This window comes from Acomys minous (genome assembly GCF_964271855.1).
Source record: "Acomys minous genome assembly, chromosome: 8".
In the NCBI taxonomy this organism is placed as follows: domain Eukaryota; kingdom Metazoa; phylum Chordata; class Mammalia; order Rodentia; family Muridae; genus Acomys; species Acomys minous.
The window spans coordinates 593,929-616,267 of NC_140489.1; the positions used below are offsets into that span (position 1 = coordinate 593,929).

A 22,339-nucleotide genomic window follows, 5' to 3' on the forward strand; every position below is an offset into this window, starting at 1 on the left:
ACACAGCTCTTGGTCGCCACCTAAAGGTTTCTTCTTTTTGTTTTATTTCACATGAGACCTACTGTGCATTACTTTTAAAATAAAATTGTTGAGGTTATCTTCACAGGATTCCACATAAGAAAAGGTTAAAAAGACATAGTTTAGTGCATTATTGGGTTTTGTGAATTGAAGAACATAGGTTACTGTGTGTACTTTTCAACTTATTCATTATTAAAAGTTTATGGAAACTAGCCCTCAGTGTGGTTTGAGAGTTTCCCAATTAGATGAGAAGTATTTAGTGCATCTTCATCACATATCATCCCATCTCATAGACCCACCTTGGAAAGCGAAAGCCATTTAAGTCATGGTCCCTAGATGCAAGAAGTTGCATGAGTCACCTATATGAAAACCAGTTTTTTTGCCTTTCATATTCCATATTAAAATTACCATGAGTTGGATACCACTGGATAACTCTAGAAGAAGCCTGAACAAAAAGAATTACTTTTCATTTCCAACTTCGTACGACAAAAATCACTTAAACACTTAATCATATTATCATAGAGTGAAACATATACATCAAACCTCACCTAGTTAATACAGTGTTGTTAACATGTATAATCTTTTAATTATGCTTGAGAATAAATGAGATGTCAAGTTATTATTTCTTGTTTCATATCCTACTTTTATGCCCTTTATTCAACTCCTAAAAGGTACATGGTTGGTCAAGTTAAGTATCTCTGCCCTATTACTAACACTCTGAAAAGGGTAATAATTGGAGGCCTTAGATGCATTAGGAGTTAGATGCATCTCGGATACTATAATGAAGGTAAGATGTAAATTTCTAAAACTTTAAATTTCAAAATCCACATGAACAGATCATCCATAAATCATTTAGTATACATGCAGACATGTTCTGTTGGTAAGTAAGCTTGCTGTTAGATATCCTCTTCACTTAGCTCTTATAGTAACCATACACAGGAGCCTAACATACACCAAGCGTCCACCACTATCATTATTTGAAAAAGGAAAAGGGGCCATGGTATTTAGGGAGCATTTGTGAAGGCAATAAAAAGTAAATAAATAAAAAAACCACATACTCACGTGGCTCGCAGTAGCTACCAAGTATGGTGCTAAAAAAAAAAATAATGCTGGGGAAAGACATATTTATATAAGCTATGAAAATCAACAAGAACCTTTCTAAGAAGGCAATATTCTGTATGGAGCATGAAGACTAAGAGAAATCCCTTAGAAAGTAGAAGAAAGTAAAGAAGGAAGAAGCAGAGGGGACCAGGCACACAAAGTCCGAAGTTCTAAGAAAGGGCAGAGGGAAGAAGGCAGCTGAGCAACAAGGAGTGTAGAGCCCTGGAATTGAGGAAGTATAAGCAACTGGATCAGGCTGGGCCCCCGAAAGCCACAGGAGGGACTTGGGGTTCTATCTGAAAGATAATGGAAAGCCACAGTGGCCAGTTAAAGGAGAAGTCATTTGAACAGATGGCTTTGCAGAGAAGCCCTCTTCTTCTGCAGGAGAATAGGGGATGCATCATTCTATTGCTGTAAAGAGACACCATGATAAAAAGAAACCATGTAATGGGGCCAGGTTTGCTAACAGTTTCAGTTTAGTCCGTTATTATCATGGTGGGGGGCATGGCAGCATGCAGGCAAACATGGCTCTACACCCTGACCAGTGGGCAGGGAGGGAGAGAGGGAGAGGGAGAGACTGGGCCTATCATGGGCTTTTAAAAAATATTTTCATTATAATTTATTCATACATTATGTCCCAATTGTTAGCATGGGCTTTTGAAACCTCAAAGCTCACTGAGCCCCATGACACACTTCCTCCAACAAGGCCACACCTTCTAAGCTTGTAATCCTTTCCAGTAGTTCTGCTCCCTAGTGTATGAACACTCAAATATATGAGTCTATGGGGCCATTTGTTTTCAAACCGCCACAAATACCCTTTGAGAAGCAGGTGGGAAATCAATGACAATCGTGGTAGTGACTGTGGTAAAGGTCGTCTTAGCCACGAGAAGTGAACACATTTGAGATGGGTTAGGGTGCTGGACTCAGAGGGACTTCTTGGTAAGTCACATGATCCTTTTACTCACTCCCAGGTTGTACACTTTGCTGATGTAACTTTAAAAGTCTGATCTCATTCTCCGTATCAGATTTAGATTTCCATGTTACATTTATGTCACCTTTCAGGGATAGTATCTTAATGGAATGACCAATTTCTACAGCAAAAACATTATTACCTAGTATCTTCTGCAAATGAGGCACTCTACATGGACAATTTTATAAACAGTGGAAGTTTATTAAAAGCATCAAAGATTATTTTAATCATATTAAAGAAATTTTTCTAAAAACTCAACAATTCCTTGATATCAAGCAAAACATATTTGAAATAAACTTTTTAAGAGCTCAGATTCATCTTTATAATCTGTTGAGATATCAAAATTGTGAAATACAAAACAAGGTTCTTTCTGTGACTGTGGGAAACCGAAGATGATTTTGTTTTGAAATGACTAAATTCCTATTCGTTTGCCTTTTGCTGTTTGTTTGACAGTAGCCATCAGCTTCCTCCTGAACACCCTGTGGCCCTGCTCTGTAAGCTGGGACCTTGGCCATCTATTTCTTTGTGCAAGGTTTAGTAAGAGGTGCTGAGTAAAGTATATGAGTTTTGTTTTTTAGTTTGATTGTCCTGGTGTCTCTTTAAATGTTGATTTCTCAAATATACTTAAACCAATGAAGTTCTATGTCAAGCAATATTTATCTCAGGAAAATGTCCCTGTGTTTGCATTTATTTCCCACATTCATAATGCTCTCTAAAATGGAATTCATAATAGAATGCAATTATTATTTTAAGTTTCAATAAATGCACCCTCCTTCTGAGAAAACTTGAACTATATCATCATATGTGTTAGTTTTTCAAATGATGCTTAAAGTATACTTTTCAAATGTAACATAAAAGCATGCAAAATTGTACCATAAAACCAGACTATGAAAAATATAATTCTAAATGTCTTGTTTGGCTGGGCCTATGATGGCATCCCCTTCCCCTCCCTTTCTTCTTCTTCTTCTTCTTCTTCTTCTTCTTCTTCTTCTTCTTCTTCTTCTTCTTCTTCTTCTTCTTCTTCCTCCTCCTCTTTTTCATTCTGATAGTGTGTGGAAACTAAAAACCCTCATCAACAACACTACCTTCAAAGTGTCTTTTGACAAGTAACATATGCCGTCTCCAAACCCAAACATGGGTTTTTTTTTGAACTGGCCCTTAAAAACAGCTGCATTCCTCAGCTTCATTCTGTGCCGGTGCCTTGTGTGATAAAAGAAAATGAGTGACTATGTAATGTAAATGTACAGCTGATGAGAGCACACGCATAAACAGAACATTCTTGACAGCATAAATGTCTTCTTCAGACTCTATTGAAACATCAGATCCCAAATGCCCATGGCTGACCTTCCAAGAAGAAATTTTTTAGAGAAAGGCCCAGAAATTAGCATTCAATATACGTATTTCCCAGCTGACAAACACGTATGTCCCCCAGAAGATCCCTTAGCGTACTGTGGTAGACACAGCATAAGAAATCCTCTGATTTTGTTTCTCAACTTGTGATAGGTTTTATTTTCTAAAGGTGGCTGCACTAATATGAAGTCTACAGTCCTATGTATTCTGAAAAGTGGCATTGCCATCACACTATTGAATAGTGGAATATGTTACTGCTGCCTAGATCTGGGCAGACTTAGGACTATATAGTACAAGTGAATATATTTGCTGCTATGACGAATTATTCAATTTCATTTCCACCTGGTTCTTTCATGATCCTTGCCTTAGGAATGCAGTCACCATATAGTGAAAAAGCTAAGTAGTCCCTAGAAAAGCCACATGTGGGCCTTTTTTTTTTTTAATAGAACTCCCTTTTAGTCCCTACCAACAACGAGCTGTCCAGCAACCAGGCATGTGAGTGTGAGTAGCTTTGGATGACTTAAGAGCCCAGTATTAGAACACCCCAGTGGGATGGTGATAGATTATCTCCCCTATCCAGGACCAAAATTTAGGTTTGTAAGTAAAATCAATGTTGTCACTCTTCTAAAGTTTTATAGTAGCTTATTGTGCATCAATAGATAAACAAAGTAACTAAAACACACACACACACACACACACACACACACACACACACACACAGATCAAATATTTCTACAATTACTTCAGAATATATGTGTGACCCAGTAAACCTTCATGTGTTCCAGGTGGCATTGGAATTTCTTATTCTGTCTATTTTATCACTCTACCAGTCCAAATCAACTTGCCAAATCCTGATCTAGGTAACAATATCTACCATTTCAACCAGAAGTGAGTTTTTACCCCCATAAAGCATTGCCAGTGTCTGGGGACAGTCAAGATGGGCATAACCTGGCATTGAAGAGGTGGAAGCTAAGAATGCTGCTAAACACTCCATAATCCTCAGCCTCTACCCAACACAAAGAGTTGGGGGACAGAAAGAGTGCTACAGTCGAGGAACTCTGACCTGGATCTGGTCCATGGCCCTAAGCTATTGAGTTCTTGCCCAAGATTTTCTGCATTATCGCCTAGGTCTGGTGTTCTCCAGCTAACACCTAAAGACATTGTTTATGCTGAGTATGGAAGAGAGGTTTAGAATATCAGGCTTATCCCTTTTTTACTCATTTAACATGATAGTATGAATATTTTTTACTCTCTAAAGTGCATGTGTTGACATTTAATTCCAATGTGAAACTCTTGAAAGGGGAGGTATTGGGGGGGGGGGTAAATAAATTCCCATGACTCCTATGAGCGAGGTTTTTGCTGTTGTAAAAGAGGCACCACAGAGTCGTGTCCCATTCAACTAGAAGGTGCTTGCCGTTGAAAAAGTGTTCCTCACCAGGCACAGAAACTGCTCGTGTCTTAATCCAACACTTCTCAGGCTTTATAACTGTGAAGAATACACTTCTGTTTTTTCTAAATTACTCAGTCGGTTATTTCATTATAGAAGAGAAATAGACTGAGAGAGCATGTAAACATGTGGTGCTTAATCATGACAAGACAGGCTAGAAAATCTTTTTCCAAATCTGACGCCTCAACCCCTAATCCTAGGTCCTTTTGATTTAAAAGGACTGGAAAATAACACCTCTTATTCAGCCAAGCATGGTAGCCAAGCATTCATGAGAGGGCTGGCCCTTTTGCCTGGAAAATGACTCCTAAACTAGAGAAGAACACCAGAGGTATAACAGTAACTTTTATTGCCTTGTTTAACTGTTGTCTCTGATATTTACCGCCTCTGTCTGCTAATCTAGGCCTAATCCTGGAAGCTTCTAGCCTCTGTACAATGTTATCTAGGCCTAGGATTCTTTCAGCCTCTGAGACTTACTGCTGAATGGGCTCGCCCTTTATTGTCCTTTCTGAACAATGGTTGGTTCAACTCAGCTGTTCTGGCTCAAACTCCTCTCCAAGCTAACTGATTCGATCTGGCTTCTCTCTTCTCACTGAATTGCTCCTGCTTGGCCTCAAACTAACTTTCTAATTTTCTGGCTGCTTCTCAATTCTCTGGCTTGTTCTGTCTTCACCTGTGTCTAGTTTGTTTTCTCTTTAACCTATCTGCATAAAACTCTCCCTGTAAAAACTGCCTCTGAATTCCACGAACTGAACTGCGGGGAACTCAACTCCACTGCACTGCCTCTCAACTCACTGACTCAGCAGAACTGCCTTCATAGAACTGACTAGAACTCAAAGATCTACATGCCTCTGTCTCCTGAATGCGAATGCTGGGATTACAGGTGTGTGCCGCCATGTTGGACTTGATCTGGTGCTACTATGCATTCAAGTGTTAATTGCTTCCCCGCCCCCCATGATCCTTAACTGTTCTAATTCTCAAGTATCCGAAATGATGTGACATAAACCTTGCTTCCCAATTTATCTTTGATTGGTAAATAAAATTGCCTACACATGAGCTGGGCAGAAGAGAGGTAGGCAGAGCCAGGGTTCACGGGTTTTGGGAGAGGAGAGAGGAAGGAGGAAAGAGAAGCAGGTAGCTGGGAGGAGCTTTCTCTGCATGACAGAAAGAAGCAGCCCAAATGGAAAACGTGTGCAAATATTTACGGGTTTGGGGCTGGGGAGCAGACAAGATAGCTTAGAGGGTTAATATCTGCCCAGCCCCAGTGCGTTGAGGCTTATCAAAAATCTAACAGGTTTCTGTGTCTTTTATTTATATAATAGTTAAAGAATAACTGCTACCATAATAATTATATGAATCAATATTAATTATTACTAATAATTAGTAATATTATTGCTGAATAACACACCATGCCTGGACCTAAGGTTTTCTTTACCTGAAACTTGCTCTATATCAGGTTGCCCTTGAACTCAGAGATGTGCTTGCCTTTGTCTCCTGGGATCAAAGGCATCTCTGTATTACAGCCAGATCATACAGAGCTAGAAGGTCTTTGGACGTGACCTCTTAAGCATGTTCTAAATTCAAATTCCATTACAAGAGAAGTCTAGAAGATTAAACTGCAGGTTCCAATGGGTGATGCTGACCTCTTTTCCTGGTCACCTGCTGAGAGTCTTTGGCTTCCATGATCTGTACTTAGCCTGTTCTGCTTGACAAGGAGAAGACACGAGGCCACAGCTCATCCTTTAATCCTCTGCACGCATCTGGGAAGAAAACATGGGGTGACTGATACTCGTTAGGCCAGGAGGCAGCACCAATGAACAGATGCTGAACAACTGAATCCTGCGCATGTTCAGTGTGCTGCGTACCTCTCATCAATAATCAGATTTTCTTACTACACTGCCCATTAATGACTCAGGAGGTATATAAAAGCACCTCTATCTGAGAGCCTCACTACTAGAGTGACAAGCTAAATCAAATAACTTTAATGATTTGCATGGTTCAAATGATGACAAAGGTAGCTAATGGAACGTTACTCTAAGGCTCAGTCTCCTTTTGTGAACAGAGCATACCTGGCCCAGATGTGTCACTGTTTGCCTCAGATGCTAACCAGATGACACTCTGAAAATTGACTGGTGGAACAATGGGGAAATGTGAAGTAGCCTATGATTATAATAATTCTGTCATGACAATGAGCTTTTCTAAGCATGTCATTATATTATTCTTGTGGTAAGAAGAATCAAAACTGTTTTTCTTCTCAAAATGTATTCATCAAAGAAAAACACCAATTTAATCAATTGCTCAGTAATTATCAAGTTGTAACTTTTCTGTTGTTTTCTCTCCCATCAAAGCCCACGGCAGAAAGAATTCTGTATTTCACATTTGTATTCACCACATGTCTAGAGCAGCCATTAGTCCTATTTGCTAACAGTCAGCCGTGATTAAGGACACGGGATATTTAGTTTAATCAACTAAACTGAACTTAGTTCCACCCTCCGCACTAGTGCTTTTGGGAAGTTATCTCTTGTGACTCAGTTTCCACTCCTGAAATGATGCAGTACTAGTCATGAGAACACAGTTGCCTCTGTGGACTAGCCACAGAATGAGCAGATCACTGCTTGTGGAGACTCTAGCACAGAAGATATGCTTGATAAGTAAGTGCATTTTAACACTAAAGTCTATAATGAAACTCTACATTTCTTTTTAAAGTTTCAGGCACACATTTCCAATTGGAGATATCCACATGAAATTTTCTATTCTAAATGATTTTTCCTACATCTTGAATACTCCACAACTAATCATCAACGTCACTTTACAGAGACTGAGAAAGCTGATCTTTGATCCTTGTAACATGGACCATGCACCAATTATATTTCCAGTTACCATTGCACTCGCTTCTCTAGAGACATATGGTTTCATAGCAAAACTTATCTAAAGTATTTCAATTGACTCCAAACCCATACTAATTTTAGCTTTTTAAAAAATGTGCTAACGAATATTTTCAACGGTTTCCTGAAGGGACTTGACATAATATGTTACTGAACATTGCATAAATATTAAAACACCGGGCTTTCTATCTGTGCATACATTACTGCTTTATCACGTTCCTTATATCCACCATGGAAAATGATATTATTATTTCCTTGCAGGGCATAAAGTCAGTGGGGCAAAGGATGGGACTGCAAACTTAGTTTGATAGACAACTTAGACAACTATGATGGTCAATAATATATATCAGGCATATTTTGCTAGAAAAGGCCCCATCAAAACAGTACTGAGTGACAGTTATTCACAACTAGAAATGCCAGTTTTTGTTCAGAAAAAATCAATAATTTGATGAATGAAATCTATCAAGACTCAGGAAGCAATGTTCTGTAATAAAGCCAATCTCCTGGTCATTTAGTCTTCTATAAAGGAAAAGTGAGACATTTTCACTTTCCAGTTCCATTCTCAATTTTATCAAGAGCCAGTGTAGATGATGACATTAAAGGGGTTCTCTTATTTTTGGCTTTCATTGAATGTGACCCAGCTGAGGACATTAGCAGGCATTTGGAGGGAGAGAAGAAATTGGGGTCATAGCACTGATCAGTGTGCTTTTCAATGCAGGTTCCCATGGACTCTTTCTTGTCTTGTGGAGGCCTCTACACAGATGCGCGCGCGCGCACACACACACACACACACACACACACACACAGAGAGAGAGAGAGAGAGAGAGAGAGAGAGAGAGAGAGAGAGAGAGAGACAGACAGACAGACAGACAGACAGACAGACAGACAGACACAGACACAGACACAGAGACACAGAGACCGAGACAGACATAGACACAGACACAGACACAGACACAGAGACAGAGAGAGAGAGACAGACAGACAGACAGACAGACAGACAGACACAGACACACAGACACAACACACACACACACACACACACACACAGAGAGAGAGAGAGAGAGAGAGAGAGAGAGAGAGAGAGAGAGAGAGAGACAGGTGGGGAGGAGTGATGTTTCTTGCAATATTTCTTTCTCTACTTCTCCAGGCTACGTGTGTGAAAGGGTACCACTATTACAGCCGTCATGAGCCGCATCCTTGTCTTTTTCCTCACAAACTCCTACAGTCCTAAAAATACCAGCGGGGCTCTGCTTTCTCTTTCCTGCTTGTGACTGGACTTTAAAGGCCATTTCAAAGGATACAATCTTTACTCTAGGCTGAGATCCTTACTGGGCAAAGTGTCCCATAAATTCTGTGAAGTGTAGCATCTCTGAGGCATCTAGTCCGCCTTGTCTTCTTTCCCAACACTCACAGGCATGCTTCTCTCCTCTTGCAAGTTCTCAGAAAGTTTCCCTAAACCTCTGGGTTTAGGATTTCATGAAATAAGTACACGAATGCCTTTCTGATGGGAGGATACGTTTGATAAGAAAGAATCCTAAATATTAAGTTTGCATAAAGATCCATGAAACAATGTTATCAATAGTCAAAAACTCTGAAGAACCAGAACGTATCACAGGGCATGCCAGGTGTCTTCTGTTTGCTTGATTGCCCTCCACCCCCGAGACCAGCCCACTTCATGCTCTGTCTGTAGTTCCACCACCACTGGCCTTGGCATGACCTTCACAGTGAGCTGTCTTGATAGAATATTGGAGAAGTGAGAAGGGATAAAGTACGGAGCATTGTTCTCTGGTCTCTTTCATGCAGGTGTACCTCGGACTAGCTATAACTCTTGAACCAATGGGAGAGAGTGTCCCGACCCTCTGACCTTCTCCACGGGTTCTCCTTGGGTCTAGTAAGGCATCCTTCCTTTGTCCTTTGACCCCTAAGAATGGTGACCCTCTCCTCAACACCATTTCTAATCCCAGATACTGTGTGCTACGGGACACTTTATTCCATGCATGTAAGTTGTCTTTTAATTAGAAAATTTCCCCCAAAGTATCTCGTTAATAGATATTTTGCTAATGAATATGGTGGAATTAAAGAACATGTTTAAATATATAGAGTAACAATATGCTATTTTGTATATGCTTTCTATACTTCATATAGCATAGAAAGATATTCATAATTATAGAAAATATGATGAGTCCACTTCTGCCTCTGCCTCCCAAGTGCTGCGGATTAAAGGTGTGCACCACCATCGCTCAGCCACATACTGTTTTTGAAACGGGAGTTCAGAATTTGTAGAAATCACATTTACAAATGATAGTAGACATGGCTGGGGATATAGCCATAAAGTAAGGTAAAAAAGAAAAAGGGGAAAAACATGTCTGGCTAAGCATGAAGCTTACAAAAAGGCAAGTGAAAGTGACAGCAGATACCCAGGATCCTGCTTTGTAGAGTGCTGGCCACACGAAGTTGGAAAAGAGTAGGGGAATTTCATAGAAAAGGGCACTGGGAATATGGTTTGGGGCCAGAATGCCCAAGGTTTCAATGCTGGTACTGACTGTCCCTTTCCTAGCCTGGGAGAGAGGCAGGAATCTGACATGAAACATGTTGTCAGAGAGGGTAAGTGCTTCAGATCTGTGCTTCAGAAGAAAGACTTGCAAACACTGTGGAAAAAGAGATGCCCGAGGTTTCCAGAGAAGACTGACAAAGCCTGGCCTAAAGAGAGCACGCTGGTAAACTGTGTAGTGAAATGGTGCAATCAGCTCACTACTCTATGATTTATATTATTGATGAGTATTAATATTCAGAGGCATCCAAAGGAATGCCCAGTCAAGAGAAATCAACGACAAAAGCAAGGCATACTTCTGATAGCCCTTGCTTCCTCACACAGGAGAATGAAAATCCAAATAAGGCTTATCCTAGATGATCCAGCTGTGACCACCCACAAGAGGAAAGCTAAGTACAAGTCTGGGAACTGACAGGCTTTATGTACTGCTGCTCTCTCTACCAAAGTCTATGGTTGTGTCTTTAACTGGCACCAACATCTGAACCATTCATAGTGAATTTTGTCATTGCAAAAGGGATGTAACATATAAGGTTTGTTTCTTAATGACCCTCCTTCCAATGGAACATCCTTAGGCTTTCCACATTATATTATAAAGGATTAAATTTTTAAAAAAGCAAACTTCCTGCAATCTAATGTATGCCACATTCACAAAGGTGTCTCTTTCCCCAAAAGAAGACAAAACTAAGATTCTTCTATTATGCTCAATTAAGGAAGAACAGTTGCACACCCTTTCTAAAGCACTACACTCCAAGTTGTGGCTGTGCTGGGTCCAAGGAGCTTAGTATCAGGTTAAGTAAGATCCCTCCCTTCTAGCAGCCTAGTAACTCAGATATTTGGAAAACAAAGAATGCATGGGCTTAGCAGTGCAGTGGCAGTCATGGTACTTAAAAGGTCTTTTCTTAAAAAAACAAACAAAACAAAACAACAAACAGTTGTTAGCAAGAAAAAGATCTTTACTACAGGCCTACAGCTGACAAATGTCTAAAGGACAGGAGTTATTCAACATCGACCTATAAAAAGGAAAAACAAAACACATAAGTACCTGAGACCTACTCATCTCTTCTTAGTAACCTAATAGGTCCTAATAACCTAAAATATTCTTCCCATCTTTTGTTATAATTGAATGTGTAACACACACACACACACACACACACACACACACACACACATGCATACACACACTTATAAATAATATTATCTTTAGAAGTTGTATTCCATAGATGTGGGATTTGTGTTTCAAGTATTTTAGAAATTTTATTAGATGTCACTAACTAAAGAAAAGGCAGAATTTACAAATTTACTGTGAGTTTTTTTTTTTAAATCCTGTATATTTTGAAGTCCTTGGGTATTTGTTGCATAAAAATGTCATCTCATACCATTTTGTTTGTTTGTTTGTTTTGTTTTGTTTTTTGAGAAGGGCTTCTCTATGTAGCCTTTGCTGTCTTGGAACTCACTCTTAGACTAGGCTTGCCTCAGACTCACAGAGCTGTATCTGCCTCTGACTCCTGAGTGCTGAGACTAAAGGTGTGTGCCACCACCACCTGGAAACATCTCATATCTTAAACTACATTTTTATAGCCAGTGACACAGAACTACTCCCATGTATTTTTAAGCTCTTATGTTTCTTTATTTTTACAAATTAATCTTATTTAGACTTGGTGTTTTATAGTATATTTACATGCTCTGAGGTTTGTAATTTTACATTTTTTGTAATTATAAACATAAACATTTAAAAGCTCATTAAATATGTTACTTGTTCCTATAATATTGAGTAAACTATTTTTACATTTGTTATCATTTGTTAGTATTGGTACTGTTAAATTATTATCAACGTCAGAAAAAAAATGACATACAGTCACCACAGTATTTATTCTACCACAAACATCCTGGTAAAAGCTTGTAGATTTAATATCTTCCAAAAAGCTAACACTTATTAAATAATTTATCTTCTCAATAGTTTGTGTATAATGTTTTATGTTATATTAAATTGATTACTGATATTAGGATTGGTTCCTTAGCTACTGTATTTACCAATTTAGCAATTGAGTCATCTTTTTCCCAAAATATAATTTAAATATATCTGAGAAAAAAAGATTCACTTATAGTATTGTTTATATTTTTCATAGGGCCTATCACTTTACACATTGTAAAGGTTCAATAAGTAGTTATATGTTTACTAAACAAATGCTTAAATTAAATATCCTATGCCTAATTCACAAAGAATTTCCTCAGTATGTTAAAAGGTCACATTCTTCAAGGTGAAACATGAAGTAATATTGAAATTAGAGAAGGGGGTTGACGTTGGCCAAATGCCAAGGCTAAACATTCCATGTGAATTCAATTAGAATAATTTAAATTTTGTGGTGACTTCACTCTCCAGAGGCCATGTGATCATGAGAAAAGATTGAAAGAGAAGATTTCAGTCCTGGGCTCCTTGACTTACTGAGGTTCAGAAGAGCCTGTAGCTGTGGCATGATGTGTGACTCAGCCCAAATTCCACAGTGCCTCGGCAGATGAACTACATCCTGTGAATGTTGCGTTTATGATATCTGCAGATTCCTACGTTGGGGAGACTCAAATGTGGGCCTTTAAAATAACTACACATTTGAAATAATAACACATAACACTTATTAAACATTCATTTAGTTTCCTAAGTGCATAAAAGCTTAAAATATTAAAATTGAATTAAAAGGTAATGCTATGAACATGTGTCCCTTCATGAAGACAAGAGTATTTCCATCCTGTGGTTGTGTATCAAACTGGACAGTGATGACATCAGACTGAAGATTCCAGAATGACTTTGCCTTACAAAGAAGGCATAAAACTAGATTGTCCCTAAAGGTTCTTGGGTCACAGGTTTCTATTTAGAGACGAGCTGACTGCATCCATTACTATAAGGAAAGAAACAAATAAAGAAACATATACCAGAAGAGAAAAGTTAAGCATTCAGCAAACCAATGGTATTTGTTATTGCTTTTTATTCATAATATGCAAGTCTGGTGATAATTTTTACATATTTGTGCATTATGAAATTAAATTAATTCTAATTACCAATTTTTTTTAAAACCGTAAGTGACTGATACATGATGAATTATAGTGTGTTTTGTTCATGGTCTGCCTTTTGACTATAACAATTATCCTACTGTGTCGTTTTATGTGTATGAATACATGTGAGCGTAAATGTATGTCTATGAATTATTTTTATAGCAGCTTTGGGTAAATACCACAATTAAGGAGCACATACAAAGAACTTCTGTATAACCCTGCTTTCACACATATACAGCTTCTTCTATGACCAGTCCCACATCACAGAGCTGTTCTGATAGAGAGATACCATATGCCACCTGCAGTTCACACCTTATATTGGGACTTATTCTTTCTGTTCTACATCTATTTGGGACTAGAATGGGTGGGGCAAGACATTTGTCCACCATTGTTCAGGTGATGTGCACGACACTTTCACTGTAGTAAAAACCCTTTGACCTTCATGCTGTCTCCACAGTTTCTCCTTTTCCAGAATGCCGTATGTTTAGAATCATATAGTGCAGGGCTTTTTGCAAATTGGCTTCTTTCAAGTAACAATATGTGCTTGAGTTTCTCCATGTCTTCTATGGCTTAAGAATGCACTTTGTTTTCGTGTTGATAAATATTCCACTGTCAGGATATGTCATATTTTAATTATCTATTAACTGATTAGAAAACATCTATTTGAAGTTTTATTGAAAAAATATATATAAAGAGCTGATTGCTATAACCCTCTGATCTTTGCATCTCCCACCTGCCTTCTTCCCTATAAGCCATATTTTGTTTGTATCCGTCTATTTCTTTTCCTTTCCTTTCCTTTGCTTGAGGCCCCTGAATTTAATCAGGATCATCTGTGTGATCCTGAGCTTAAAACTATCCACTGTAGTCCTGTGGGTTCTTCAATAGATCCACAACTAAAGTATCCAGCAGTAACCAATCATCCAGCAGAGAAAGGTGGTACCTATGAGGTCCTCCCTAATGTATGACTGACTGTCGATAGCCCAGTCTTGTATAGGCTTACTGCAAGCAGCCACATATGCTATGAGCTCATTACTACACTGGTTGTCTAAAAGACAGCATTTCACACATATTATGCTTCCAAGTTTGGGGAATTATGATTAAAGGTGATGTAAAAATCTATGTGCTGGTTCTGTGTGGACATAGCTTTCAACTCCTTTGAAAAATAACATCAAATATGATTACTGTTTCATTTGGTTTATAAGCAATGTCAGATTGTCTTTTAGAAGTAAGCATGACATCTGGAGTGTCAACAGCGATGAATGGTAGCAGTGCCCGTTGCTTCCCATCTTCACCAGAACCTGGTTCTGTAAGAGTTAGGTATGTTAGCCACTATGACAGAAATGCCGTTATGTGTCATTTTCATTTGCAATTCTGGTAGCTGTTTTTAATGTCATCCTTGCAAAAAATGAATAAACTGAGGCATAGGGAAAATAAATAACTTGCCCATGACTCAACAGGTACTAAGTATCAGGTTCACATAGACTTTTTATACTCCAAAGTTTTTGTAATTTTTTTCCTGTGGTTGCTTTATAGATAGAAAAGAATAGGGTTCAAATTTTCATATTCAGGACACCAAAGGTTAGCCACAGTTAGGTTCACCACTGATGTTATTTTAGTTCCTCCTTGAGACAAGGAAATACCGGGGAACAGTGGAGAAATGAGGGAGACTGCTGCTGACATGCGAGGATCTATTACAGTTTATTTTCATGGGGGACTTTATGGGAAATGTACCCAGTGTTGTTCAAACTGTGATGTGATGTGTGTTCCCTCTATGTTGCAGAATATTCTGAGAGACCGTTCTTCCTTGTCCAGGAAGAGCATGTAGAGACTGAAACTCTTCAGAGACTATATAGCAGTTTGACATTTTAGTGACTTCCAGTGGTCTAATAATCCATTTTATTTTATTAATATAGAAAATTATTTTTGAAAACTATCCCCCAAATACTGTAGAACCTAAGGTCCCAAATGATTCCATTCATAGAAGAGGAAACTGGAGTATTTATACCTTGCTCCCCATATAATCAGTTGCACTTAAGACAGTATTTAATGAGCATTTCAAGCTATATTGTTAGCCATATCAAACCCTAATAGTGCCTGCTATAGGCTGGAATTCCCAAAATTTAGAGATGAATTCAAACATCTTCACATTTCTAGAATTCCCATAAAGATGAATTGGAGGTTATTTAAGCATCAGTTTGCTGTATGAAAATAAACAAACTAAACAAGGTAAAAGAAAGTTGGAATAAGACTGTACACAGATAAAATATTCCAAAACAACTTATATTTTTTCACTGAGGGAGCCAAAGGCAGGATCTCCCCCTTTTCTTCTCCACTGACAGTGTTCTAGTGCAATGACATATGACAGAAGTTATATGAAAGTTAGATATCTGATTCTGATATTTAGTTAGTGGTTTACAGTTGATGGGGTAATTCAAACTCTTGTGAGTTAAACACTTCAGGGTATGGTCTGAAGAAAAATGGCGCCCATAGGCTCATAGGGAGCGGCACTATTGGAAGTATAGCCTTGTTGGAGGAAGTGCAGCACTGGGTGTGGGTTTCAGACGACGGAGCCAGGCCCAGTGGCTCCCTCTCTCTTCCTGCTGCCTTCAGATCCAGATGTAGATCTCTGCGCTACTTCTCCAGCACCATGTCTGCCCGCATGTCACCATGCTTCCTGCTGTGATGACAATGTGTCAAGCCTCTGAACTGTAAGCCTGCTCCAATTAAATGGTTTCCCTTATAAGAGTTGCCATGGTCATAGTGTCTCTACACAGCAGTAGAAACCTTAATTAAGACATTTGGCCAACGTCTTCTTTGTTCTGTGGCCTTATTTAACTCTGTTCTCCCTAATCAGGATTAGGCCTGATCCTAATTTTGTGAGCTCCCAATTTCCTTTCATTAAAAAAATAATAATAATAAACATAGCATTCACAATATTATTTTATTACTTGAACCCAAAAGTCATCACCTATATGTGGTGGCTCAAGTAAATCAGAGCTCTGATTCATGCATGCCCAAGAATTATCTTTTAAAAAATGAAGTTGTTCTCTTTGCCTGATTGGTTCTCAATTTCTACATTTGTACAAGGAGATCAACTAGATCGTATGCACTGTATGATGGTGCAGGGATAAAGAGTTCTTGAAAATCAGTTGTATGTTGGCCTACTCCAGTTTCTGGGAATTTCTCTAGAGAAGGAGTTAACTCAATGTTTCCTTAGCTTAATCATGGGGATCTTGTTTCAGAAAACATTAGCAGCTAGTAGCCTTAATCATCCATCATCTACCTTTATAAGAGGCATTTATTACATTCTACACACACACACACACACACACACACACACACACACACACACACACGTCTTTTTTAAATTGCCCCCTTCAGAGTTTGTGTCTAAGTGTTGATGACAACCTTGAGGAGTCCTTATTTCGCTATTGCATAAGGGTTTCAGTAGTCATGAGACCAGAATTTTTCTTAGAGCTTACTGGGAGGTTGCTGGGCTTTATACAGGACCTATTAATCCAAAAACTCCTGGAACAAAGAAAGAATCAGAGTTTGTGAGTACTCTATGATTATGAGGTAGGCAGTCTGCAGTCCACAGAGTAGTCTGGAGAGGAACACTTTCCAGCGTTTTACGTGCTTCATCAAGAAACAGCCAGACATTATCGTTATCATAACATAGTCCAATTTTGAGAATCTCTTATTAGCTGTAGACGAGGGAAGCTTAGGGACAGCTTCTGGCCGTGCTCAAAAAGCTACTCAGTAGCTCTAGCCTCAACTTCGGAAGACATAATATTGAAGTGTTAACATGGCTGTGGATGCCAGTACAAAGTCAATCATTTGGGAAGAATTAGTTTCAAGTTTATACACTCAATAAAAATATCTCAGATGTGTCTGTCATTCCTACTACCCACATAGCTTATTCATTCTTGCCATAAATTGCATTGCAAAGAAATTAAGGTTAAAGGAGTAGGGTAGAAGTTTATGTCATCTAATTTTATGACTTATTGACAACTCAAAGAGTCTAATGATTCAAAGTCTTGCATGAATAGCCAGAATGTTATTTTAGACTATCTATGAATTTCATTTGCTCTCATTACCACAAACGATGAAAAATTATCTGTCAGAAATTTCAAGGCAAGACTGAGAAACATGATAGAAAACAGGAATTAGTCATCATTTTGAACATTTTTCTCTGTTAAGTTTTTTCAGGTAACATAATGGAAATAATACTGTATTTCTTTATAGTATCATGTCCGTTTTTTAATAAGAGAAAGCATAAGTTGTGTGGCCAGTGACATTCACTGAATATAAGTAAACTTTTTATTTCCTGGTCACTTGTTACATTTATTATTAAAAAGCCCAAGGATGACCTGCAGAATTTCAGGAATAGTTAAAAATATAACTTTATAGCCAAAAATGTTCAAATAACTTCCTCATATATAACCTGTAGGTTCACAGTTTAATGCATAGCATTTTATTTTATTTTATTTTATTTTATTTTATTTAATTTTATTTTGAGAACCAGAGCTATAGCCTCTCCCCAACTGGGAAGCAGTGGCAAGCAATTCTGTAGTTATTCAACGACTCTTTTAAAAAATGACATTGTGGACTTTTGAGTTCATGCATGTGTGGTACCTGTGTAATGTGTGTACTTGTGTGGTAGGTGTTGACTTTGTCAACTCGACACAGTCCAGATTCACCAGAGATGGGAATCACAACAAGGAATTGTCTAGATTGGGTTTGCCCATGAGGGATTTTCTTAGCCGGGTTCATTGGTGTGGGGAGACTCACCCTGGATGTGGACAGCAGCGCTGCATGTTCTGGCTCTGGACTGAAGGAAAAGGAGACGAGTCACTGAGTACTTACGGCTGTCCTGGGTGACTTGCTCTCTTAAGTTCCTGCCCGTTTGACTTCCTTTGAAATAATGGACTGTGACCTGGGTTGAGAGAGAATCAAACCTTTTCTTAGGTTAATTTTGTGAAACTCTTTATATCACCGCAACAGGAAACAAAACTGAGATGACTTGTTAGTGTGGGGACATGTACATGTACCTTGGCATATGTAGGCCTGTAGTGTGAGTGCATGCCTGTAGACGTTGGGTAGAGGTGGACATTGGACATCTTTTGTTCTTTAAGACAACCTGAAACTGGCAGATTCAACTAGATTGGCTGGCCAATGAGCTTTGGGAATCTGACTTGTCCCCTGGAGTTGGGGGAAGGGACTCCCATGCCAGGCTTTGTAGATAAGCTCTGGAGATCCAAATTGAGGACCACAGGCTTGTGTGGCGTGGCCTTTATCAACTGCACAGTCTATGCTCAACCCTGACACTTATTTCCACCAACTTTATGGCCAAAATGGCTTTCTTCTGAGTGACTTTCAATCTTTCTCAAACAGATTTGTTTCATTATTTTTTATCTTTCCACAGTTGGTTTGCATAGGAAAAGTATATTAATACCTAATATTATAGAGTTATATACCTCAGCAGTTTCACAGTGTTATATCCTTTTTTCAAATTGTATAAGCTTCTGTCTCATTTAATATTGTAACTGCTGTTTCTGATCCAGTATCATCAGTTAAATGTAACTGAAACTTTAGTTTCAGCATGTGACTGAAACTTTAATGTATCAGTAACTTTACATTGCAAACTGGACACATACTTTTGAGATTAATTTGGTTGTTTGTTGTTGGAACATTGCACTGTCTCAAGTGTTGCTGCATTGCCTAGATTTGTCACATAGCTTCAAAAAAGTAAACCCACTTCCTAGCTTGGCTATGGCGGGGTTTGTGTTCTGCCCTGTCTCAGCTGTTTTGCCCGCCTTTTCATAGACATTTCAATGAAGACATGCATGAGAAAAAGTGAAAAACCAAAGAATGAAAATTTGAGAATGATGTTAGGCTGCAGTGAGTTTTATTTGCTGAGAGGACAGTGGCTTGGAGTTGTGTTGACTGACATCAGTCCTTGAAGTTTGGACCGCCCCTTAGCTTCTCGAATGGTCCTCCTTTAGAGATCTAGGGCACTTTTCTAACCAAGTTCCTGGCTGTATGTCAGCCCAGAGTGCAGTCTACACCTGAAGAAAGGGGAGTTTTCGATGCTGTGGTTTATTAACCAGGTACTTTCCATTCACTGTTAACAATTAGAAAACAGAAAGAACTTTTTAAAGGGTGTGTGTGTTGGGGTTGGGGGGGGGGGGAAGCCTCCTACTTGTTTTCCTTAGTCCAAATAAGAAGCCGGAAACAATTAAATAAGGAGGGAAAATCCCCTCTAGCTCACCTGGACCTGGCTGGACTAGTCTGATGCCTGTAAGAGGTGGTGCTCTGTAAGCCACTAATAAAATATTTTTTAAAAATGTCAAACTTCAAGACGCAGAAATTACTTCTGCTCCAGGAGAAACTGAGAGCCAAAGTTGCCCAGAATTACATTGGAAAAGATACTCTTTCTCAAACCTATACAATTGTGTTCTTTCTTTCTGTTTAAGGTAGCGGCACTGGCAGGGCCTGGAAAGGTAACACTTCTTCCTTGGCTGTCCAGCTTAGCCAGCTTCAGCCTCGTGCAAAACTGAATTGCAAGTCTGCACAACCCCCCCCCCCACTCCCCCCCCCCCGCCCTCATCGCCTCTCTTGGATTCTCATTCACTCTTCCTTCTTCTGCCATCTGTAACTTCTTGCTTCTATTTACGGGGAAGGTAGCGCTTTAAGGTCAAAAGATCCATTGAAACCAACAAAAGGCCAAAGAACCACCAACAGACCCCGGGTAAAGCTAGGGTGTCCCTTTCAGGCTGAGAGGGTCCACAAAAGGAACAGCTAGACTTCTCTGAAAGTAGGTCTTGCCTGAATCTCCAAGGGCTGGGAGACCTGGGACGGATTTGGGATCAACACAGGGTGACTTCTTAAGGCTGAAAGGAAAGTGGGCAAAGCACACTCCAAAAGCAGAGTGCTGGGGGCTGGGAGCGGCCCCTGAACTCCACTTTGTATGCAGCAGCTGCGGACCTGTGAGTATTTCTGAACAAAGAGCACGCAGCGCGAGGATGAAGTATTGGGGTTCAAGTTGCCACTGGAGCAGAGAGAAGTCTCCCACTACACCACTACACCCGTTATGATGCGAGCCTTGGGGCTCAGGGAACGAGCGAAAAGAGAACTCAGCACGCAATTCCTGTTGTGCCACTACGCACCAGGAATTCTTGAGAATGATGGGAATGACAACTATCAGATTCGAGGGGGAGAAAAGGAGCTGGAGTGAGCAAAACAAAGAGCGAGTGTGGGAGTGTGGGCCGCGGTGACTTCATGCCTCACCAATGTCCCGCCCACGCCGCTGCTACTCCGAGCCGGAGCTGTTTGCCGCCGCTGCTGCTGCAGGGGCTGCCCTGGGCTGCCGCTGCGCTTGCTGGCGACCTGAGCAGGGAGCACTGTAGCGTGGGGAGGTTTCCTAGCAACTCCCAGCTCGGAGCAAACCCAGCCACCCGAAAGCTCTGAGCCTCCCCACCCCGGGAGTCCCACAGAACTAGAGCACCCCATTCCTGCCCGTCGCCTCCCTCGCTTCCCTCTCATCATCCTCTCTGGGTACAGCCCAGAGAGTATCAGCTGCCAGGGGTCTGGGTGGCCAGGCGCCTGAGCCGACTGAGTCCGAAAGGACAAGGGAGCGGTACGAAACTCCTCGGCAAGGCGCGTGGAACGTTCCTTCCTTGGCCAACAGGCAGCAGCGATGCGGTGTTCCTTGCCTGTGGGCACAGACCGGAGCTTCTAGTGGGCTCGCGGAGCCGCTCCCCTGAGCTGCTGGCACCCGAGTCTCCTCTCCAGCCAATCGGGACGCTGCCGCCTCGACCTTGGCTCGCTGCGACTAAGTGGAGTTGGCCTCCCTGCCCACCTGTGGAAGAAGCTCATACCGACTGACTCCCGCACCCCCTTGGCCTTCTAGCCGTCTCCTCCCACTAATGCAGCATCACCCTGTGAATTACATTAGGGTGGTTTTCCCCCCAGCCTTGGGCTTTGTTTGGGTTTGATTGTGTTTGGCTCTTCGCTAAGCTGATTTATGCAGCAGAGCCCCATCGGCTGGAGAGAAACAAAAGCTCTTTTCTTTGTCCCGGACTGGACTGCGGAGCCCTCACTCGCTTCGCTGCCGCGGGCCATCGGCTGTCCAAGGAGGTGCTTTTGGCTGAGACTGCCAGCCCGGCTGTGCGGAGCTGGGAGGGCCTCGGGGGCCCTGAGATGCAGAGAGCTGCCCTGGCCCCCATACCTGTACCGCCTGCTCGGAGCCACTGGGTCGGTCAGCCCGGCCTTCTGAAAAGGTCCTAGAGATTCTCGGCCTGCGGGCCCCAAGGTGCGCCCCCAAGTCAAGAGCGCGCATCGGGCAGGCGACCAGGCGGCGGGCTGCTTTGCATTATGTGCGGCTCGGCCCTGGCTTTTCTGACTGCTGCACTGCTCTGCCTGCACAACTACCAGCGAGGTCCTGCCTTGGTTCTCGGGGCGGCCTGGGTGTTTTCACTTGTTCTCGGACTGGGCCAAAGTGGTAAGTTATTTTTGCTTTGTTTTCTTCCCTTCTCCCAAAGTCTTGGGCTGGCATTGGAGAGCTTCTGGCCTGGGCATCCCTGACAGGTAAGTAGTTGATGTCAGTCTGGGTCACTCCTGAGACTTCAGGAGGGCTGGTGTGTGGCAAAGTCCTCAAGAAACCAGGTGCCAAGCATTTCTGTCCCGAAGTGACAGCGATAATTCACAGTGCTGGAAAAGCAGTTTTTAAGTCGAAGTTTGGGAGACTGTGTACTTTCAGAGCCCAGTTTAGGGTTTCCAGTATTTCCTGAGGATCTCGCTGTATAGTCTGTGTTCCGCGTCTTTTCATCGGCAATGCTTGGATCAAGGCTGGGGCTAAGACGGTTTATAATGGGACAGAGTCTTCCATTTATTGCTCTATGAAAGAACAACACACAAGTTTCCTCTACCATAACATTCAGCCTGAATGAATTAAATGCCCTTGAGGAGTATCC

General features: G+C 40.7%; 1 protein-coding gene and 1 long non-coding RNA gene across 2 annotated transcripts in view; one reads left to right on the forward strand and one right to left on the reverse strand.

Moving 5' to 3' along the window:
* Positions 1-2,292: 2,292 nt before the first annotated feature.
* Positions 2,293-21,176, reverse strand: LOC311603488. Its single transcript, XR_014781103.1, has 4 exons — positions 21,080-21,176; positions 18,231-18,300; positions 6,527-6,643; positions 2,293-3,289 (listed from the first exon to the last, which is right to left on the reverse strand). It is a non-coding gene; the product is annotated as an uncharacterized lncRNA (long non-coding RNA).
* Positions 20,646-22,339, forward strand: part of ITGB8 (integrin subunit beta 8) — an 87,697-nt gene continuing 86,003 nt past the window's right edge. Inside the window, exon 1 of the mRNA XM_084792427.1 lies at positions 20,646-21,867. Within this exon, the coding sequence (XP_084648553.1) occupies positions 21,741-21,867 (127 nt within the window). The 5' untranslated portion in view covers positions 20,646-21,740. The remainder of the gene's footprint in view (positions 21,868-22,339) is intronic.